Source organism: Lagenorhynchus albirostris, chromosome 6, assembly GCF_949774975.1.
Source record: "Lagenorhynchus albirostris chromosome 6, mLagAlb1.1, whole genome shotgun sequence".
In the NCBI taxonomy this organism is placed as follows: Eukaryota; Metazoa; Chordata; class Mammalia; order Artiodactyla; family Delphinidae; genus Lagenorhynchus; species Lagenorhynchus albirostris.
Window position 1 is genome coordinate 60,552,369 of NC_083100.1, and position 22,152 is coordinate 60,574,520.

At 39.6% G+C, this 22,152-nt stretch overlaps 2 protein-coding genes across 6 annotated transcripts in view; one reads left to right on the forward strand and one right to left on the reverse strand.

The window, feature by feature from the left end:
* Positions 1 to 2,346, reverse strand: part of HAT1 (histone acetyltransferase 1) — a 50,163-nt gene extending 47,817 nt beyond the window's left edge. For 2 of the 4 annotated variants that reach the window (XM_060151433.1, XM_060151436.1), the window contains exon 1: positions 2,228 to 2,346. In XM_060151433.1, coding sequence (XP_060007416.1) covers positions 2,228 to 2,234 — 7 coding nt within the window. In that variant the 5' untranslated portion in view covers positions 2,235 to 2,346. Of the gene's footprint in view, positions 1 to 1,950; positions 1,970 to 2,055; positions 2,195 to 2,227 lie in introns of those variants that run through there. The other 2 variants (XM_060151437.1, XM_060151434.1) reach the window with 2 other exon arrangements.
* A 15,331-nt stretch (positions 2,347 to 17,677) lies between these two features.
* The window catches only part of SLC25A12 (solute carrier family 25 member 12), a 90,684-nt gene continuing 86,209 nt past the window's right edge, over positions 17,678 to 22,152 (forward strand). For both annotated transcript variants that reach the window (XM_060152647.1, XM_060152648.1), the window contains exons 1-2: positions 17,678 to 17,776; positions 18,726 to 18,779. In XM_060152647.1, the coding sequence (XP_060008630.1) occupies positions 17,765 to 17,776; positions 18,726 to 18,779 (66 nt within the window). In that variant the 5' untranslated portion in view covers positions 17,678 to 17,764. The remainder of the gene's footprint in view (positions 17,777 to 18,725; positions 18,780 to 22,152) is intronic.

Sequence of the window (22,152 nt, forward strand, 5' to 3'; positions counted from 1 at the left end):
ATATAGCTGATTCACTTTGTTATACAGCAGAAACTAACACAACATTGTAAAGCAATTATACTCCAATAAAGATGTTAAAAAAAACTAATAATGCATAGAAAGATTATCTCAGGAAGGATACACAAGAAACTAGTAACCACTGTTACTTCTAGGATAAAGAGAAGGAAAGGGGACAGGGTTAGGAAAGAAAATTTTCACTGTATTAGCAAAATTTTTGTAACCATGTGCATGCAGTCATAGGCTACTGGAATAACAAAATGGTTTTAGTACAACGTGGCTACCCATCAATGTATATAATAATTAACAATGGAAGAAACCATTATGAAGAGAAACTTTCAAGCAAAGATGACAATAAATCTCCTGACAAAATGATCATAAAAATTAGGAAAAATTCAGGGAAAAAAGGTCATGAGCAGAAATGAAAAATGGGGTACAATGACATGCCGCAAACTTCAGTAAGCGGTTAAAACACACATATACAGAATGTGGGGAACACTTGAAGCAGTATAGTTTAATGGTTTGGAGTCAGAACTGCTGGATTCAAATCCAGGCTTCACTATTTACTTACTAGATCTGTGAACTAGAGCACATTACTTGGTTTCTCTGACCCTACTGGATAAAAATGGTATAATAGAAGCCATCTCAAACATCATCTATAAAAGTGAGATAATAAAACCCACCTCAAGGCATTTATGTACAATCTAAGCAACAAATCATACATTAGTTTAATCCCCACAATTCTATAAGACAAGTAGATACTTTATCAGCCCTATTTCATATTCAAAAGCTCAGTTAGAAAGAGGTTTGGTTGGGCTTCCCTGGTGATGCAGTGGTTAAGGATCCGCCTGCCAATGCAGGGGACAAGGGTTCAACCCCTGGTCCGGGAAGATCCCACATGCCGCGGAGCAACTAAGCCCGTGTGCCACAACTACTGAGCCTGCGCTCTAGAGCCCGCAAACCACAACTACTGGGCCCACATGCCACAACTACTGAAGCCCGCGCACCTCAGAGCCCATGCTCCGCAACAAGAGAAGCCACCACAATGAGAAACCCACACACCGCAATGAAGAGCAGCCCCTCCACTAGCCGCAACTAGAGAAAGCCCACACACAGCAACGAAGACCCAACACAGCCAAAAATAAATAAATAAATTAAAATTTAAAAAAGAAAGAGGTTTTACTCCTTAAAGGGCACCCGATTACTAAACGGTGGGACTGAGATTCGAATTTAGGTGTAATTCTTATAACACTACACCCTGTGCAATACACGTGTCCCCCCTCTTTTATAGTACCAGTGTACCCCCAAATCCGACAGTCTCTATTTGGTAGAAGAGCCTTTCCTTAAACACCTGTAGAGCTCATGCTATAGCCTATGTATCCAGCACATCCATAAAAGTGTACTGGGACTACTATAAAGGCAATGGGGAAAGATAAAAGAAAAAGAAACTGTCCATTACTTCAAAAGATATGTAAATGGATTAAAAAAAGCATATACTCAACCCAAAACAATCTTTATAAACGTACAGAATAATGGCAATTATTAGTTATTAAATGTTGTGAACTGAAGAGACTCAATAAAGAAGAGGTGGATAGAATAAACACAAGAAAATTAAAATAGACACCCCCTAAAAGAGAAGTTTAGATTAAGGAAGAATGCTTCACTGTCTCTCTCTCAAAGGAAATCTAAATAGATCTTAGTAATACTAAAGTGTGAGGCATTAAGGAGACTATTACGGAGTCAATCAAGATTCAAATGAGAGCCCTAGTGCAGGGCAAGACAGCAATGCGCTAGCTCAGAAGTTGACTGTAGTGGAAGGCGAAGAGAGACCTGGAAGAGAAGAGTCTGAGCATTAAAATCAGCTGGCGGGAACAGAACCAGACTAGTGGATGAGGCAGCAGTCGGTAAAGGGAACGAGAAGAGAAACAGGCGTCCAGGCACCTGGCACCTTACAAGCCCAAATCACGACGCTTTCTCCTGGCCTCTTCGGCCCTCCTAAGGGCCGAGTTCCCCGCAGAAGGTGCAGAACCCCGAGCCGTTGGGGGCGGGGGCACGAACCTCGGCGGACAAGGAGCTGAGCTGAGAGTTCCGCGTTTCCAGGCTGAAACAGGCCTTCTAGAAACCAGGCTGCAGCCCGAAAGTTCCAGGCGGGCACTGTCACCACCGTCTCGGCGTTCTTTCCCAAACCTGCCCGCCCCCTCCCCTTGGTAAACTTTTCCCGGGAACTTACCCGCCATTTCCGAGCTGCGAGCACCCGCGGCCGAGGAAGGACGAATCAACCCGCGCGCTCCCTAGCCGGAAGTGAGCACACTTTCTGACGCATTTCCCCCGCCCACCCCTGGCCTGGTGCTGGCCAATGAGAGGAGGGGGTTCGAGGCGCGGGGTGGTGGAAGCGCCTCGAGAGGCGGAGCTAACACGGCAGGGAAGGCTCGGACGGTTTCCTAGCCACGGCCAGCGCAGTCAGCCTCTTTGAGGCTTGAATTGGAGGAGGAGGCCGCAAAGGGATATTCTCTGTTGAGATGCTCGCTGGCTCGAGGAGAGTTTCTTTGGGGGTGATTTGCATAATATACATACCTCTGGCAGTTTTCTGTTCCCCCTTAACGATGTTTTGGAGACTGTTAGAAAAACTTTTCCCTTGGCCTGGACAGTAGATCCAAACACCTGAGCCCTAGTTTTACAGGTAAAATATAGGGATTGAGTTCTAGTTGCCAGAGAAATTTTCCCATATTTATTTGTTTCTATTTTTGCGGTAAATAGTTGTTTAACATCGTTTTTCTTTTATGTTTTTTTAACAGTATGTATACGGTGTGATATCTTAGGCACTCGGGTTTCGCATTTTAAGGTTATGAGGCAACAATTTAGTGTAAGGAAATTGCTACCTAGTAATAATTTAGGTGACCAGAACTGTTCTGGTTCTACATCTCTCAAGTCCTCGTGGCGTAACCACATCACAGGATGCTACCTGATTTGGGCCATAGGGCTTGTTAGTGTTTAGTAGCTGCTGAAACTGTTTGTCCCAGAGGATAAGCCACTGTTTAGGTATCCACAAATACTCCCATGATGTCTGTACACTAGAATGCCTTGTCTCAACAAATGTTGGTTAATAGGTTTTACAATGATGATACGAGAGCTAAAATGGACCCTTGAGATGATAATCTAGAACTAACACACTTCCTCGTTTTAGAGATGCGGAAGCTAAAGCCCAGAAAAGAGAAATTACCCAAATTCACACTCAGTGTACAGCCTACACAAGAGCCCAGTTCTCCAGATACTCAGCTCAGTATTTGACTACATGGAGATGGCCCTCCTGAAGATAAAGATCAGAAAAGGTACTGAGAATGCTCAGATCCTTTTTCTTTAAGCTTTATTGAAACATAAGAAATTACGATCATAATGTTAAGAAGAAAACTGAAATCGTTGTCACTAATGACATTATAGATCAAAAACGGAAAACAATCTTTTTATATAATTGTTCTTTCAAAATGGCAAGATTCAGCATTTCTTTCCAAAACCTCCTTACCTGTAGATTGGCCAATAGCTGACCGGCAATTATGATCCTTAAAATAAGAAATCAAGAGGAATTTGTCCTAACTGCCGCAAATCTGAAACAGATTTTATGACTTTATGTGACTTTACGGTTGGTTGTAGGGAATATGTTGAAACATATATGATAATATGAATAAGAAATAAGATGAATATGAATAAGAAATACGATGAAACCTATATATGACTAATATTTCATATGATCTGCTTGCAGAATTGAGGTTACAGTTTTAAATTGACTTTGTCTTAGAACCATTCACACATATTTATTAAAAATGTCACAGAATACATGTTTAGCTAGTTTATCTAAAACCTAAATGAATGACTTCTTTCAGAAAGGTAAAAATAAAATTACCAAAAAGGAAAAAATATTTTTGTAGGGTTTTCCCACTCTTTTCAATTTATATTTTACCTTATTCTAAAGGGGATTTAGGAAGTGAATGTTACCACCATAGAATACAATTTCTACACAAGGAATCTGCTGTCCTCATGTATAGGAAGGAGGCAGCATAGTGGTGTGGAAAATTCAGTGCCCTACTAGTCTCAGTTCTACTACTTCGTGATTGTGTGACCTTGTTTCATCTATTAAGTGGAGATAAAAACCTTCCCAGTCATTACATTGAGTTGTTGTGAAAATCAAATGGAAAAATTTAGGAGAGAGCTTTGTAAATTGTAAAATTCTATATTAATATGAGGTGGTATTAGTATGATACCATTCATTCTAGAATAGGAAATTTGGAAAAGGCATTTTTCTCCATAGAAAAAGGCCATATTACACTGTTAGGAATGAACTAGCAACCTTATGTTTGGTACAGGTTCAACTGCATATGGACTAGTAAATTTTGCCATCATGTCTTGAAACCTCCGGAAGGGATTTTTTTTTTTAAAAAAACCATGGTATTAAAAAGATGGTTATTAGAAAGTGGATGTAGGAAATTTGAGATCCAAAAGAAAAATGCAGGTACTTGATGTGTCTTTAATTCAAAATACATACGTCTCTACAGACAAATAAGAATAGCTAGTTAACTCATTTGTTTAGCTCATAGTGCAAATGGTGGGGGTGTGGTGTATGAGTTTCAGTTCCCAGAACAATTATCCAGAATCCCCTATCCAGCTAGATGACTTTCATATAGGATAAAAGAAAGAAAATAAAAATAGGCCAGCTCATATTGAAAACTACTGTTAGAGGAAGGTATGTATATTATTAAGATGCACAGCACCAACAGTTTGCAAATTCCATATTTCCATTCTCATACACTACCCATGGGTGTGTAAACTAGTACTTTTTGAGAAGCAATTTAGCAATTTAAAAAATTTAACATGTTTCTATTTGTACATCCTTTGAGGTAGTAGTTCCACTTAGAAGTATTTGTCCTACAAAACTATTTGCACAAGAATGCAAAGATAAATGATCAAAGATGTTCAAGGCAGCATTAATTTTACTGGCACATTGGAAATAGCCTAAACATTCATCAAAATGGGCTGGCTAATATGTACTGACTTGGGAAAATACTATATAATAGGTTAAAAAATAAGTTAACATTATAATGTTATTTTACTTGTATAAAAAAAGTGTATTTTGATATAAACATAGAAAACATTCGGAAGCATAACCAGCTAGTTTAACTGTGGCTCCTTCTAGGAGAGGGAATTTGGAGATGGGGATTAATCAGGGATTTAAAAAAAAATGCTGTTTGCTTCTTTTAATGAGGATGTATTGGTTTCTTTCATAACTAGAAACTTATCAATCTTTTGGAAGTTTTTAGACATGGTGGCTAACTCCACACTCTACAGTCTATAAATTGTGATACATAGAATTAAAGAGAAGCAGCTTAACTGGTACAAGGAACAGTTAATTGAAAATTAATATTTCTAGTTTTGCATTCTGTCATTATTTACAAGCAAAGACTGGTCAAAATGAGGGAAGAGGACTATAATTGCTTATTCTTATTTACAAAATGACCACCCAGTGATGCCCGCTTTACTTTTTGAAACTATAGTTTGTAAAAATGTCTTTAATTATGTATGTCTACTTAGGGTGACTAACACAATAATGCCTATGATATTTCACATTTCATAGTTAAAAATTACTTCAAATATTAATGCTTTTTTCCATTCTAGCCAACAGAAAAATGACCATTGTTCCTCTGTTTTAAACTTTTTTTTGCTGTTGTTTTGTGTTGTTTTTCAATGTAGAAGAGCTTCAGGATAGGAGGAGGGTGAAGAAAACTTTATCAAAGCTACTTTGATATTAAATAAATAAGACTAAAACGTGGTGAAAATTATGACTAGAAATATTTTAAACTGATATATTGTTTCAGTCATTCTGTCTTTCTTTTTTTTGATTGTAGTAAAAAAATACATAACATAAAATTGACCATCTTAATCATTTTTTAAAAAAAAAAATTTATTTATTTATCTTTAATTTTGGCTGCGTTGGGTCTTTGTTGCTGTGTGCAGGTTTTCTCTAGTTGCAGCGAGTAGGGGCTACTCTTCTTTGCGGAGCACGGGCTCTAGGTGTGTGGGCTTTTTTAGTTGTGGCATGTGGGCTCAGTAGCTGTGGCCCGTGGGCTCTAGAGCACAGGCTCCATAGCTGTGGCGCCCGGGCTTAGTTGCTCTGCAGCATGTGGGATCTTCCCGGACCAGGGCTCGAACCCACATCCCCTGCATTGGCAGGTGGATTCTTAACCACTGTGCCACCAGGGAAGTCCCATCTTAATCATTTTTAAGCATACAGTTCAGTAGCATTAAGTATATTCACATTGTTGTGAAAGCTGTCGTTCTAATGGGTTGGTTTTCAGGCACCCCCTTTGTAACCTGTTTACCCATATCGCTATGCAGAACAAGACTCTTAACTTCCTATGATCTGGACACACAAAGTGAAGAGCTTTTATGCCTGCTGTACAGTGCTGTTAAGTAGTTAATTCATAAACCTCTCCCTTAAAAGAATTATAAAAAAATAAAATAGCTTTATGGTAGTGTTTCTTCTAAATTTTTTTACAAATCAGAATTTTGAGGGAATATATATAGTTGTTAACAAGCTAAACCAACCAATCACTGTGCAAATTAGTAAAAGAATTCTTTCTGAAAATTTTGCTAGAAGGAATCCAGAATTTAATGATCTAAGAGAAGGAAACTGTCATGCTAACCGGCATCATATAATACAAAGAGAACCTGCTTCATCAGGTAAGAAGGGTGTGTTGGTAGGGTTAGGATGCGTTTAAAGAATAAAAGGTTTACTTTTACATATCTTTATAAAGTTAAATTTTGTTGTATATGAGGCAGTTTATGTTACTATAGATATGGTGTTATTTTTTAATAGATTTTAAGAGCAACTAAGGTACTTTGAATAATACAGAATCAGGAATTTTAGAGCAAAGTGATTTTAGAAATCAGGTAATCTAGTCATTGTCATGTTTATTTGGTATACATATGCATAAAAACTTTTGCTGATATCTCCTCTTCTATATATCAATATATTTCTACTACTGTTAATTCCTATATTAAATATTATTAACTTTTTTTACTAATTAATTTATTTATTTTTGGCTGCATTGGGTCTTCGTTGCAGTCCTTGTCTGGCAGCCTCTTGACAAAGTTGGTGTAGGGGTCGTCTAGAGTCTCCTTGCTCTCCTCCAGGATGATGTTCTTCTTGTCCTCGCTCAGGCAGAAGAGCACCGCCTTCTTGCGCTTCTTCTCCTCCTCTGGTGTCGACGACTTATGCACCTTCATGTCATTGAACGCTTTGATGGCCCCATCAGACACAGCCACACCAGAGACCATGTTTCTGGAAGAGAAAAGGAGAGAGCAAGGAAAGCCAGAAAAGACAAGAGCTGCTACTGCAGCATTTTTAAGCATGGGTCATGAAATCAATTCAGAATGTTGAAAACAGAATTAGAAAATAAAAAATAGAATAGTACAGAATAGCAAATACCAGAGTATGTTGCATGTAAAAAAGTTCAATATTGCTTCATGAAGTTTTTACTTCAGTGTGTACTGGGGTTGTGATAAAAAATGTATTTTTTACTATTTAGGTCTGGGGCAATAAAGTTTGAAAGCCACCAGTGGAAAAGACAATGTGATTTATCACAATGTGATAAATATGATGGGGAGGTCTATGATGGGTGAAAAAGGGGGCTTAAGGATTGTTTTCTGGAGGAAGAGATTCTTGATCTGTATCTTAAAGGATAGGCCAATTGTAATAAATGTGGAGTAAAATATCTCCAGTAAAGGAAATAGCATAAAAGCTCAAAAATCTTTGTGACTAAAGGAACAAGTATAGTAGTAAGATATAAGTAAGAGGAAGGGGCTGGATCAGGAAGCTTCTATTCTTCATCAAACTGAGGAGCTTGGATTTTATACTGAAGTCGCTAGAGAGCCACTGAAGGATGGGGAAGTGACAAAATTTAGTATCTGTTTTATATCGAGCAGTTGACAGCACTGTGGAGAATGGATTTGAGGATAGTGACAGGAGGCAGAAAGTGGAGAACTGGAGGCATGGGAAAGCAATTAGGAGGCATAATGAAGGCCATTATAATCAAAAGAAGAGATTTTAAAAAGCCTGAAGAGGATGGAAAACACAGGACTGGGTAGCTATTTGGATGTGAGGGGTAAGGAAGAGTCTGATACCCAGCTTTCTGGCTTGAGCCACTAAGACAACGGTAATGGTCTTTACTTAGGAAATATAACAGGACTAATGGCTAGTGGTTGAGCAACCAGGTAAGAATAATCAATAAATATTTAAGGGGCTTCTCTGGTGGCGCAGTGGTTGAGAGTCCGCCTGCCGATGCAGGGGACACGGGTTCGTGCCCCGGTCCGGGAAGATCCCACATGCCGCGGAGCAGCTGGGCCCGTGAGCCATGGCCGCTGAGCCTGTGCGTCCGGAGCCTGTGCTCCGCAACCGGAGAGGCCACAACAGTGAGAGGCCCGCGTACCGCAAAATAAATAAATAAATAAATAAACATTTAAGTCGTACTTACATAGTTAATGTCAAGCATTTAGATAAGTGTTAGGGCCGAGGGTGTGGATGAAGGAGGAAGGATAGGGTAATAAGATATACCCTGGAAGAAACAGAGAAATCATGAATTCAAGAAGTGGCAAATTATGGTTTCCGTGAAACCTTCTGTATATCACCCAGCTTGAACTGATTTTTTCTTTTTCTAAACCTGTATTGCATAAATTTGCCACACAGTTAAGCATATGCATTGTTAATTAATGGTTTTACCTATGTTTTGTCTTAATACGTTGTAAGATCTTTATGGAGAGGAATAATTATGTTCCCTTCATATTTCCTGCTTATGGATATCAATAATAAGCCAACACTCTGTCTAAGAGATGGAGTAGAACTTCATAGCCATATAGAATTCCATATGATGAAATGTCCTTTCATCCCTTCATGGTGCTCTAGTAAGTCTGAACAAAAGGGGATTTGTCTCATCTACCCCTGAGCAGTTTCTTCTCTGTGATCCATGTCCCCTCTTTACCACCCAGTATGCCTTGGGTTATACTCACTTGGCTGCTGTTCCCTACCTAGGACTCTGAGCCTACTGTCTTTGATGAAATGATGTTGCTGCTACTGCCACATGGATCTCAGTGAAGGTGTGATATGAGGAAGGCTACACTTCCTATTACTGCGCCTTAATTTTCCGTCCACACCATCAACACAAAACTAGTTCACATGAAATGCTTTATTGAGGGGCTGGGGATGATTAAAGGAAGTATAATTGCTGACTATTTTATTACCCAACCTCATCCTGAACTGTCCAGGTAAGCCCATCCATCCATCCAGGCTGATGGAAGAACAGGATAAGCAATGTTTTCTGGGGCTTCTTTCCAAGTAGTAAAAGTGAGAGATAATACAGGCAAGACCATGTACATCTGGTACTCCATGATTTCTTCCCATGCTGACTTGACCAGAATCACAGAAGAAGCAGCAGGTCAGCATTACCCAGAAGCTTCCTCAAAAGCACAAAATATAGTTAACCCCCCCTTTTTTTTGGTATTTTGGCCACACCACGCAGCATGTAGGATGGTTGCCCAAACCCAGGCCTCCACAGTGAAAGTGCTGAATCCTAACCACTAGGCCACCAGGGGACTCCCTAGTTAACCCTTTTTATACATAAGTTTATTCTTATCCATTGTTACATCTTTTGAAATACAAAGACCTTATACCATGGTGAAGACCTCATAGTTATTTATTTCATTTTTATGTAGTTTTTTCTTATATTGTCATTACCTTAAGGTGCTAGATATACTATTGTCAGGGCTACTGGGAATGGAAAGTGCAGAATACTACTTTGACTGAGACCTTTTAACAGTTCTTAGTCAAGTTCCTTCTGTGTTCTCAGCTTCTGACCTTTTCCAATCAAAAGAATGCCAATCATTCCACAATTCTGCCCGCTTTTCCTCCTTGATTTGTCTCTTTCCACAAGGTCTAACTGTCCTCAAGTTTTAGCTCTTTCATGTTGTTTCTCCAGAACTTTCTAACTTAAATTTCCTGATTATTCTTCTGGTCAGTACAATTTTATGCTGATCAATACTACATTGCATTACATTATTCCTTTATAGCAATTCTTCAGAAGGAGTTTCTTCCTGGGCATACCCTGGTTCCTAGCTTCCTTGTCTTGAGATTTGTGGCCCTCTCTTCCTTAAGGAGTCCTTTTTTTAGGTCTCCCACTACAAACCTGCCCTCCCCTTTTTTGAAACTCCCTTCTCACTGGGGTTGATTTCACCCTAGGATGAGTTCTCCTTCCCCCAACAGGGCAGTCCAAGGACACAATGACCCGTTGCAGGATATTTCCCACCAAAGTCTTGAGTTTCTCAGCCTAGATTTACACTCTAGGTGCATTTCAACAGGAGAGTTCCAGGTCAGGCTTCAGATTCCAAGTCTGGTGCTTTCCAAGGTTTCTGTCAGTATGTTGTGCAAATATACCTCCACATTCTTCCTCTAATTTTCCTGTGGGTAACTTAGACCAAACAGACACATAGACACAAACACACACAACTCCCAAGGACATATAATTACTGTCTGAATCCATGTTAAGGAAAACATTTTTCTTCCTCAGTGCAATATAGTCTTCATAGATTTCGCTGCCCATACTAGAGATATACTATTTGTCAAACAGTTTCAGTTTCTTTTCCCTACCCTGCAACAATGCACAGAGACCTGTCAGTGTTTAAGAAACAAGGTCCATTACAATTTCTAGCCAAATAACAGAATTACATAACTGGATAGCCATCTTTAGTATCAAAAGACCCAGCACGATTTTCCCCAGCATTTTATTATGAAAATTTTCAAAAGTATACAAAAGTTAAAAGAATTTTAACAGTGAATTCCTAAATACCACCCCCACCCCAGGTTAGGTATAACATATCTATCTATCTATCTATCCATCCATCCATTGTCTTATTTCTTTTATGGAATTCAAAGTAAATTTAATATACCAGTACTCTTCTCCTTAAATACTTCATGTCATTACATACCTAGTTCAATATTTATTTACAGATTTTCTTTCTTTTGAGGAAAAATTGACACACAATGAAATGTATAAACCTTAAGTGTACATTCCCTAAATTTTGGAAAATACATACACCTGTAACCGAAGCCCCTAGCAAGACATAGACGATTACTATTACTCCAGATAGTTCCCTCATGCCTCTTTACAGTCAGTTCCTCTCCCTAAGCAACCATGGTTCTGCTTTTTCCCACCATAGATTAGTTTTGTTTGTTCTAGAACTTCACATAAATGTAATCACATAGTATATGCTCTTTTGTATATGATTCCATGTAAGGCTTCTTTCATTTAGCATGATACTTTTAAGATTCATCCATGTCATTGTGTGTATCAGTAGTTTGCTCTCTTTTACTGCTGAATAGTATTCCATTCTCTGAATATATCATAGTTTGTTTATCCAGTCTCCTATTGATGGACGACTGGGCTTTTCCAGTTTTTGGCTTTTTTAAATTAATTAATTAATTAATTAAAATATTTATTTATTTTGTTGCACCAGGTCTTAATTGTGGTAGGCGGGCTCCTTAGTTGCGGCTCGCTGGCTCCTTAGTTGCGGCACATGGGCTACTTCGTTGCAGCAGGCAGGCTCCTTAGTTGTGGCTCCCAGGTTCCTTAGCTGCGGCACGCGGCTCTGTAGTTGTGGCGTGCAAACTCTTAGTTGCTGCATGCATGTGGGATCTAGTTCCCTGACCAGGGATCGGACCCAGGCCCCCTGCATTGGGAGCTCAGAGTCTTATCCACTGAGCCACCAGGGAAGTCTGAAGTTTTTGGCTTTTATGAATAAAGTGGTTGTGAACATTCTTGACCAAGTCTTTTTATCCACACATATTTTCATTTCTCTTGGGTAAACACTGAAAGGTAGAACTGCTGATTCATAGTGTAGGTATATGTTTAGTTTTATAAAAACCCGCTCAATCTTTTCCCAAAGTGGTTATATTATTTACACTTCCACCACAGTGCACAAGAGCTCTGGTTGCTCCACATCCTTGCCAGAATCTGGTGTTTTCAGTCTTTTTAATTTTAGCCATTCTAGCAGGTATGTAGTACTACCTTTTTGCTGTAACTTAATTTGCATTTCCCTGATGACTAATGATGTTGTGCAGTTTTTCATGTGCATATTAGCAATTTGTATATCTTCTTTTGTGAAGTGTTTGCGTCTTTTGCCCATTTTTAAACTAGGCTGTTCATTTACCATTGAGTTTTAGGAGTTCTTTATATCCTGGATATCAGTCCTTTGTTTTATATATGTTTGCTAGTTTTTCTCCTAGATGTGGCTTGCCTATTTCTTTTCTTTTTCTTTTTTTTGTTTTTGTCCTATTAATTTTCTTAATGTTGTCTTTTGATAAGTAGAAATTTGAGTTTAGTGAAATCTAATTTATCAATTTCTTAATTTCTGGTTATTGACTTTTATGTTCTCACTAAAACACCTTTATATAACTCTGAGTCATGAAGATATTCTTTAATGTTTTCTACTAAAAGCTTTATGATTTTAGCTTTTGCATTTAGGTCTATGATTCATCTCAAATTTATTTTAGTATATGTTTTGAGGTAGAGGTTGATATGGATATCTAGCTAGTCGTGTCATTTGTTGAAAAGACTCCTTGCCCCATTAGATTGCATTGGCACCTTTGTTAGAAATCAAATGACTTTATAATTTTGGAACTATTTCTGAGCTCTCTATTCTGTTCCATTGATCTATTTATCTATCCTTTTGCCAGCCAGTACAATACAATATTGATTTCTTTAGCTTTATACTAAATCTTGAAGCCAGGTAGTGTAAGTCCTCCAACTTTGTTCTTTTTCAAGTTTGCTTTGGATATTCTGGGGTCTTTGTTTTTCTCCCAGCACAATTTTTTAAAAAATTTGTCTATTTTTGGAGGCGTTAGGTCCCCGCTGCTGCACGCGGGCCCTGCCCTGCCACTGCGAGCTGGGGGCCCACCCCCTGCCACGGCGAGCAGGCCCCTCACCGCGGCGGCCCCTCCCGTCGCGGAGCACAGGCTCCCGGCGCGGGGATTGTGGCCCACGGGCACAGCAGCCGCGGCTCGCGGGCTCCAGAGTGCAGGCTCCACGGAATGTGGGATCCTCCCGGACCAGGGCCCGAACCCTCGTCCCCTGCATTGGCAGGTGGACTTCCAACCACTGCGCCACCAGGGAAGCCCACAATTTTTAAAGTGGAAATTTTTTCTTTACTTTGGATCAGACCCAAAGCATCCTTCCTTACTGACCTCTGAGTGGAAGGGAGGCCAAAACCAGATCCAAGTAAATCCCCAGAGGAGGGGAGGGGTGAGCGGCTGAAGGACTGGGCAGGATGTTTGCTCTTCCAGTTATATACTTTTGATTGGAATGGGAATATGTGACAAACCACAGAGTTTTTACCCAATTATTACCTAAAGCTGCCTTGGCCTTTGGCATATACAAAGGTTTTGGTATCATTCTTTCAGCTTTATTCATTGAAAAAATGAATAGTAGCTGTTGCCGCAATAAAATATTCTCCATACTTTGGGAATCATGCTATTTATTTTTCTTATATTTCCTATAGCTGCAACAGCAAGTTTAGTACCAACACAAGGCACTTAATAAATGTTTGTTAACTAAAATTTGGGTCATTCCAAATCATAACATTAGAGTGTTAAAAGAAGCATTAAAGCTCACGTAGTTCAATCCTCCATCTGATCATAAGGTTTCCCACTAAATACCAGCTTGTACATGACTAATACAGTAATAGGGCACTCACAGCCTTCAACATCTAGAGCAGCTCATTCCATGAATTCCTTACAAAATCTATTGAAAAGAAAACTGGCTGTTACTGCCTCCACAAGGGAATAAAGAAGACTGTGGTCCCAAACTAAGATCACTGTTATCTGCATTGCATAATTTATAGGACTTAGAGTCAGACTGTGAGGAAGAGCAGTTTAGGAAGATGCAATTGCAAGAGTACAGCTATTTCATCTGATTTCTGATATGCTACTCTTCCCTCTCCACCAAAAATGAGAATTTATTTCAATTAGCGCCAATGTTCCTACAGGGAGTATAATACTTGTACAGTATAGAGAAGTCCTAAAATGTGTCATTTATCTAGTATCTAACTATAAGTGGCTTGGGTTGAAATAATAATTTCTAATTTATTGATTTCCAGGTCAGCCTACCAACTGAAACATAATTTGCTCAGACTTGGACACTTAACTCTTCATACTTCTGCCCAGTCTACCCCTGCAGTTTCCCCATATAGACTCTTAGCAAGGAAAACATTAAAAGCACAACTTATAAAGTTTGTAGGTTTTGCAATATTTCAATAAAATATAAAGAACCATTTTATACTTCTAGATGTAGGCTCAAACCAATCTACACTTAAAATTTCCAGATGTTCAAATATCTTTGTGTGTATGTGCCATTTATTTCATTATGCTATTTATTTCAAATATGTTAAGTGAGCATCTTGATGTGGGGATGGCATAAATGCCAACTTATTCCTCATCATAGTGATGGTGTATGTACCCTTAATCTAGGAGGAGCCCCACTCCTGGTTTAATTAGTCAGTGATATCCTAATGCTCTACTACATGTTTGTACACCACCTTGATTTAGTTCTTGCAAGATGGCATCCGTCGTAGCTGTGTGGGATATGGAAATGGGAACAAAAATGTATCCATGTCAGTAAAATAATCAGAGGGAGCTAGAATATAAACAGAAAGAACATGTTATTAAAGATAGAAGGAGGGCCAGGAGTTGTGGCAGAACAAGCTCATTGGAAATTGCCTCTTGTTTTAATAACTACATTTTAGTTTATTAGGGCGCTAGGCATTAGGATAATTCCAACTTTCACCCACAAAGTTAATGCAATGTCAGCTGCCTGGGAGTTGGAGACATATTGCTGTGGATTTGTCTAGTAAGCCCATACTTCGTTTTTGCATCTGGGGGTAATATATTATTTTCATGGGCAAGGACTTCACAAGCAGATTTAAATTTCCAGCTCAGTCAAGCTTCATATTAAATATTTTATGAAACCAACTCTAAAAAGTGACTATTAATGACAGTACCTTTGCAGCTAGTCTCTTAGCCCTTAACTTCCAATTTCACTTTCTGAAATGTCATTCTTTTTAGACTCAGTTATCAAGTTTTCAACTTATAGTTGTGCCAAGGTGTTAAAATTATTTCTTGTTTACAAATATCATTTGCAGTCTAAAGAAAGTTATAAATTTCTATACTGGCATTCTATTTTTAAAAATTATAAAAAGTTTTGAATTGTTTCTACTTCCTTTTCCCAAATATTTTGTGAATATTATTTGACAGGTTTGTCTTTTGTTATTCCATTAACTAATAAGTTTTCCCTCAACCCTGATCATCTACAATTCAGGAAAAAGTACGTTGTGGTTTGTTTTAACAGCTAACAATACTATTAGCCAATCATCATAACAGGAGGACAGATTTCAAAGTTTTTCAGGGCAGAAGCTCTAACTCATAGGCTTTTGTATTCATTTCCATACTTAGTTCATCCCACAGTACACACTTTTAATACCTTTGTTCAATTTATTGTTTGTTATATTTGGATAGATGATAAACCTAGCAAAATTCACCTTTTTTTTCTTTTGTCTGTGCTGGGTTTTGTAGCGGTGTGTGGCACATGGGCTACTCTATTTCTGTTGCACGGGCTTGTCTAGTCGTGGCACGTGGGCTCAGTAGTTGCGGCGCACAGGCTTAGTTGCCCTGCAGCATGTGGGATCTTAGTTCCCTGACCAGGGATTGAACCCGCATCTGCTGCGTTGGAAGGCGGATTCTTAATCACTGGACCACCAGGGAAGTCCCAAAATTCACCTTTATTTAGGGTAGCTGAGCTCTCCTAACTTCTCTTTATTTAGGGTAGCTGGCAGCCTTAGTTTTAAATTATTATATCATCTCCATTGCAACTAGATTGGCATCAGTGAAACTCTAGAGCTTGCTCAAAGATCAGCTATTTTTTATTCAAGAAAATTGTTATTGTGGCCTGGTGCCTGCCTATACCTATGAATTATTGTGGTGGGTTCTGTCTAAATATAGTGTTGTCTTCCTCTCTACAAGTGGCCAGTCTGTCCCTAAATTTCACTCCAACGGTATGGATTTTGTCAACAACAATGTGTTCCAATAGAAAATAATCCCTTCATTTTAAATAAATGTCTTCCTTTCCCTTAAGTACTTTTATTCAAACTAAGGGACTTTGGGCTACAAACAGACATCCTTCCCTTGCAAAGTAGCATAAAATAAACAACTTGAGATTCCTACTTAGAGAAACTTCATAAAATAAGAGAGCAGAGTATCAGGGACATAAGGTGCTGGCAAAACAAAATATGAATTTGTAAATCCTTATGTCCAATTACATTGTTAAAAGAACTTTGAACGGACTGAAGAAAGAGATGTGATGGTGGCAGACAGTTAAAGCAACTGCAGCAGAAAAGCTCACTTTAGGAGTACTAGTAATATATCATTCCTTAACAACAATTTCCTTTGCCAGTCCACTTGCCTCATTTCTACAATATTAACTTGGATACTTAACACAAATATTATGATTAGTGAGACTGGAGAAAAGGGAAGCCTCCTGTGAGATTCAACACTGGAAATGGAAAAGAGGGTGGAGAGGGATTATAGCGCTAAATGAGATAAGCTAAACCTTGGAGTTGTTAGACTTTTTTTTTAAACAGGAAGCTTGCTTGGTTTAAAAACACAAACAATCAACCAACAAAAAAAATACACTTAGGTTTGGGGTTGTGGGGAAGCACTGACCATCTGTAAACTCCTAGACAGTAAGGGCTATATGTTATTAATCTTTGTATTCTTTATAAGCAGGACTGTATCTGGCATACAATAGATGCCCAGCGAACATTTGTTGAATGACTCAATATTTGGCTCAATATAGTCATAATGGCAAGACTCAGTTTGAGAGACATTATTTTGGTTCAAAGTAGAGCTACCCTTTCTTAGACAGGGCTGGAAATGTTTATGTAGAGGCAAGTTGAGCCAGGATTCAGTGCCAGCCCTGTCAAATGGATTTTTCCCCCCTTGGCATTTGTGCCCCACCTCATGCACAAAGGATTTGGGTGATTAGGAATGTGGAGTCTACTAATAAAGCTTTATAACAGTACACGAAGCACAAGTATATTAAGCGTATTCATCGCATGCCAATTTAAGGACCTATTTCTCAAGTTATGTTTACTTAGGCTTTCCCCAGAGTGAGTGGTTCCCAATCTGTTTTATTGTCAGTATTTCCCTTTAGTTGTCATCAATGCATTTGCTGTTATTCTTTCAAACGGAACATGTTCTTTGATCCTTCGAAATCTTGCTCAATCTAGGCCCCAAGTGTGCTCTAAGTCTCAGGAGAAAACGACTTTGGCTGAAGTCGGCTCCCAAAGCCACACCCACTAAGAGGCCTTAAGAGACCTGGGGCTTTCCTGGCGGCTGCTCAGCTGCCGGCAATCAAGCGGCACGTCGGAATCCCACGGCTTGGTCCTCCAGTCTCCCCGGCGGGAGGCACGTCCTCCTCAGCCCCGCGGGCCAGCTCTTTCTGGCTGGGACGCCGAGCCCCCTGCCGGCCCCGCCCGCCCCGGGCTCATTTGCATAGAGGCGCGCGCGACGCCGGGGAGCGAGCGGGAGGGAGGGCGGGCGCGGCCGGGAAGGCGGCGCGCGCGTGCCCTGACAGCTCGGCCCTGCTCGCTCACTCGCTCGTCCCCGGCTTCTGAGCACAGCATGGCGGTCAAGGTGACTCTAACTCTCTGCTGCTGTCTTTATTTCATAAGAGACATTCCGGGGACCGTGCCTGCAGTCCCTCACCTCTTCCTATTTACTTCTTTGCCTGATTGTTAGATAGCGTGTCCTGGGGCTCCAGGGAGAGCCGTGCGGGGCTTGGACTGGAGGGAGAGGATGCCCGGCCGGGGGAGGGGAAGGAGGAGGAATTTTGAGTTGGAGGGGCTTGTAAGGACCACAGGTCGGTGAAGGAAGCGTAGTATCCTGCCCTGGGTACATGGAATTGTGAGCCAGGGGTTGGAGGGCATCAGAAAGGGAGTGGGAGGAAGTGGCATATATAGCCGGGGATGCCTAAGGCATCTGTGTACCGCGGTGGGGGAGGGGGTGAGTAATTGAGTATTTGGGGGCCTCTGGAGCAGGGGGCAGTGGTTGGCATTTGAGCTGCAGGTGGCAGGATGGCTAAAGTATTTAGAAACGTTGCAGCGGTTTTCATGATTTTAGGTTGGGTGGAGAAAGAGAGGGGCGTGGAGATAATTATATTCTGGATTGCTTTCCACGGGAAGAAAGGCCAGTAGGCCATGCGATTAATTTGGGAGTTTCAACTTTCCTGTTGTCTCTACTAGCCTTAATGGCCTCTTGATTTGAAGGTGGGTGGTTGCCAAATGTGTTGCTGGTGGATGTGGAGTAAGGTAGGGGATTGATCCTCATGGTCTTCCCTTTCCAGTCCAGGGGAAATCTATGTGGTAGATTTGCTATATTTTAGGCTCTTCACACCTGTCTTTCCACCCTGTGGTCACAGAGCTCCAATTTGACAGTTGTTATCAGTATTAGTGCTTTTGGTTTGTTTTAAGCTAAATGCCCTTATAAAAGATAAGAGCATTGATTGCTGGCATTTGTGAACTGTAATCTCAAGAGATTGCCTGGTCTCTAGTGAAGCATTAACTGGCTTTTTTTTTTCTTACAGGTGCAGACAACCAAGCGAGGTGATCCTCAGGAGTTAAGAAACATATTCCTACAGGTAAATTGGCTTATGGGCTGTGCTTTTTCTTGGTGGGGGAGATGTAAGTCATAAGTCTAGTACTTTTTAGGCCTTAACTTTCAGGAATGTTCTATTTTCATGTATTCTTAAGAACTTGACAATAGATAATATAGATTATAAGTCTCTTATTATGTTTTTATAAAAAGATTTCCCTCACATTTTTTAACATGACTTAAGACATGTAAAAAAAACACTAAAAAGGATTTCCATCTTCTCTTAACCGTTGTGACCAAAATAAAATCTCAAAATGTATTGACACTCTTGTGCAATTGATAGGTATGATGATTAAAATTCGTTTTTCCTTGAAAGCTGTGTGCTTATAAAGTTTTCCTACTTCTAAGCAACTGTGTAATTTGTTACAGAGATAAGAATATTATAGCTCTTCTTAATTTGTGTGTTTTCGCCCTCTGTTTATTTATATTATGTCCATGGGCATTGGGGGTTGTGTTACAAAATGTTACTGTTTGGGATTCTTGCAAGGATCCACCTTCACTTCTGCTAAGTTTTTAGGATCAGTGACTTGCTGTAGACGCCTAAAAAATTGGCTTAGTTTTTTTGTTTTGCTTTCTTTTCTTAAATTTCAAAAGTTCTGCGTGCAGGAAATTGTACCTAAGTACATATAAAGGGAGACAAGCTAAGGTGTTCTACCAAATGTTGTGTTTTTCTCTGAAATCTTCTTTTAAGAACTTTCTATTCTGGACATGGTTCTCATATAGAAACTTTGACCTTGGGCAGGTCCCTGCTGGGTATTAGTTTCCTCTGTAAAATGAGAGGTGATCTCCAAGGTTCTTTCCAACTGCAAAAGTCTATGATTCTATATTAGGAACAGACTCTAACATATACAGATCAGCCTGGAATAGATGACATTTTTATCTGAGACATGTGAGTTGCTTAAGCTATTGTTGGGGAGCACGCTTCACAGATGACCAATTAGTGAAAATGAGAATCTTAAATTTTATAAAATCTGTTGAAGGGAAGCATCATTTCCAGAACAAAAGTAATTGTGATAGAAATGCTCTATTTATGGTTCAAAACCTTTATTCCTCACAGTTGTTCTTGAAAATAACCAAAAATATGTCAGTGTTAACCACACCATGTACTCAATTGCTTTATGAGGAGTTCATGTGATATAGTTCATTTTATTTTCTAAATTAAGTAGGCATGGAAGAAATCATTTGAAAATGCTGCAGGAGGTGATGAACAGAGCACTGACCCAGGTGTTAGGAACACTGGGTTCAGTTGCCAGCCCTGCCTCTATCTGGTTGTGGTACCTGTAAGCTAATTATCTGGCTTTCCTGGGCTTCATCTTCTCATGTGGGACTCAGTGGGCCATAAGGGAATGTGAACTGAAGTCCTTTCAGCTTTAAAAATCCTATGGAAAAAATCTGTGATTCTGTATGGATTTGGTTTTTGGGGAGAGGGGAGAATGCAAATACAGAGAGAGCTGGGACTGTGCCTAGCTTTTTGAAAACTTTTAAATCTTATCTTTTTACACATTATTTTGATGATGCCCTTATTTTTTATACTGAAACTTTGTGGAATTTATAATTGCATGTTCAGCACTAACTGTAAAGCACTGACCCAAGAGTTATTGGTAAGAGACAGAGGAGATAACTTACCGTCAAGTAGCTGAAGCAGCTTTAGTTGAATCAGTTTGAGGGCAGTTAGCAAGTAACATAGATTTTAAAATTTCTATCTGAAATACTTCAAACTATAGTTACTTGAAGCTGTAGAACATTATTTAGAAAGTTTTGTTTTAGATACATATGGTTTATAAATATTTTAGAGGTAATAGGCAAAAATACATACTAACTATGCATTTCTTTATAACTTAATGTTGCTACATATATTTACTGAGGATTATTTGTGTGCCATGTATGCACTTGTATTTAGTTTAGTATATTGAATAATTACAGGGGAGGATTGAGCCAAGACTTGAATGGTAATGGACATATGACAAGCTCCTCTTTGAGACGGGTTCCATCTCCCACAGTTTTTGGTAGAGGGAGTCAAGAATAATGAAGGCAAATGCATAGCCTCTGGTATGACAGTCAAGTTGGTTTGTCCAGATAATTGTGGTCATGTGATAATAATGACAGTGGCTATAATTTACTGATCATTCTGTAGTATGCTGGGTATTGACCTAGTCCTTTAAGGGTATTATATTAATTTTCTTTAAAAAAATTCTTAATTGACATGTAGTTGATTTACAATATTTCAGGTAAGGGTATTTTATTAATTTTCATAACAACCTTAGGAGATAGCATTGTTGTCCCTGTTAAACAGATGAAGTTAATTGGCTTGGTTAATGTCACTTAACTCATAAGTGGTAGAGATTTGGATTCAAATCAAACTATAGAATCCATCTTCTTAACCCTTGTACTCTGCCACTTGTGGGATCTTGAAATGGGATGACTTTTGAAAGCTAGAGGTATGTAAGGGTCTAACAGCAGCTGTGTTTTTTAAGAAGTTAAAGAAAAAAAAATACAGTTACTTAGGTGATGAAAAACAGTACCTTTACACTGTGACTCCCTAGAACGTTTGGCCAAGGAGTTTAGGTTTGCAACAGTAGGAAGGCACTGTGGGTTTCTGAGTGGGCAAACTGAAGTGGTGAATTCTGGCAGCTCTTTGTGTATGTTGGATAAAGTATGGAGAGGTTGGAAGTAGGTAGAGAGATCAGTTAAGAGGCTATTGAAATAATTCATGTTGGAGATAATGACCAGGAGTGGCTGATGGCTGAGGAAATGGAATGGAAGGACAATACCAGGGACTTTGGAAGGGATGAATCAATTGAATTTGGTATTAAATGTGAAAGTAAAGGAAGGAGTAGTGAATCTGGCATTTTTAGAATAGATGTGAATTTATAAGGCATCTATTTTGGGAATTTGGGGGGGGGCGCGGTTTGAAGTTTGGTTGCTAAATAAATGTGTCCCAGTAAGTAAAAATCAGATACAGGGGCTTCCCTGGTGGCGCAGTGGTTGAGAGTCCGCCTGCCGATGCAGGGGACACGGGTTCGTGCCCCGGTCCAGGAAGATCCCACATGCTGTGGAGCAGCTGGGCCCGTGAGCCATGGCCGCTGAGCCTGCGCGTCCAGAGCCTGTGCTCCACAATGGGAGAGGCCACAATAGTGAGAGGCCCGCGTAGCGCAAAAAAAAAAAAAAAAAAAGTCAGATACAAATTTGTACAGGTGGTAGATGAATTCTTGGGTTAGGGGGATTACTTATAAAATAAACAAGACAGGGAATAAGGGACTGATTTATAAGTGATATCCTCAATTGAAGTGGAAGGAGGAGGAGGGGAACTAGGGAGAATGATCCCATGGGAGTTTAGAGTTTCACAAAAAGGGTATAGT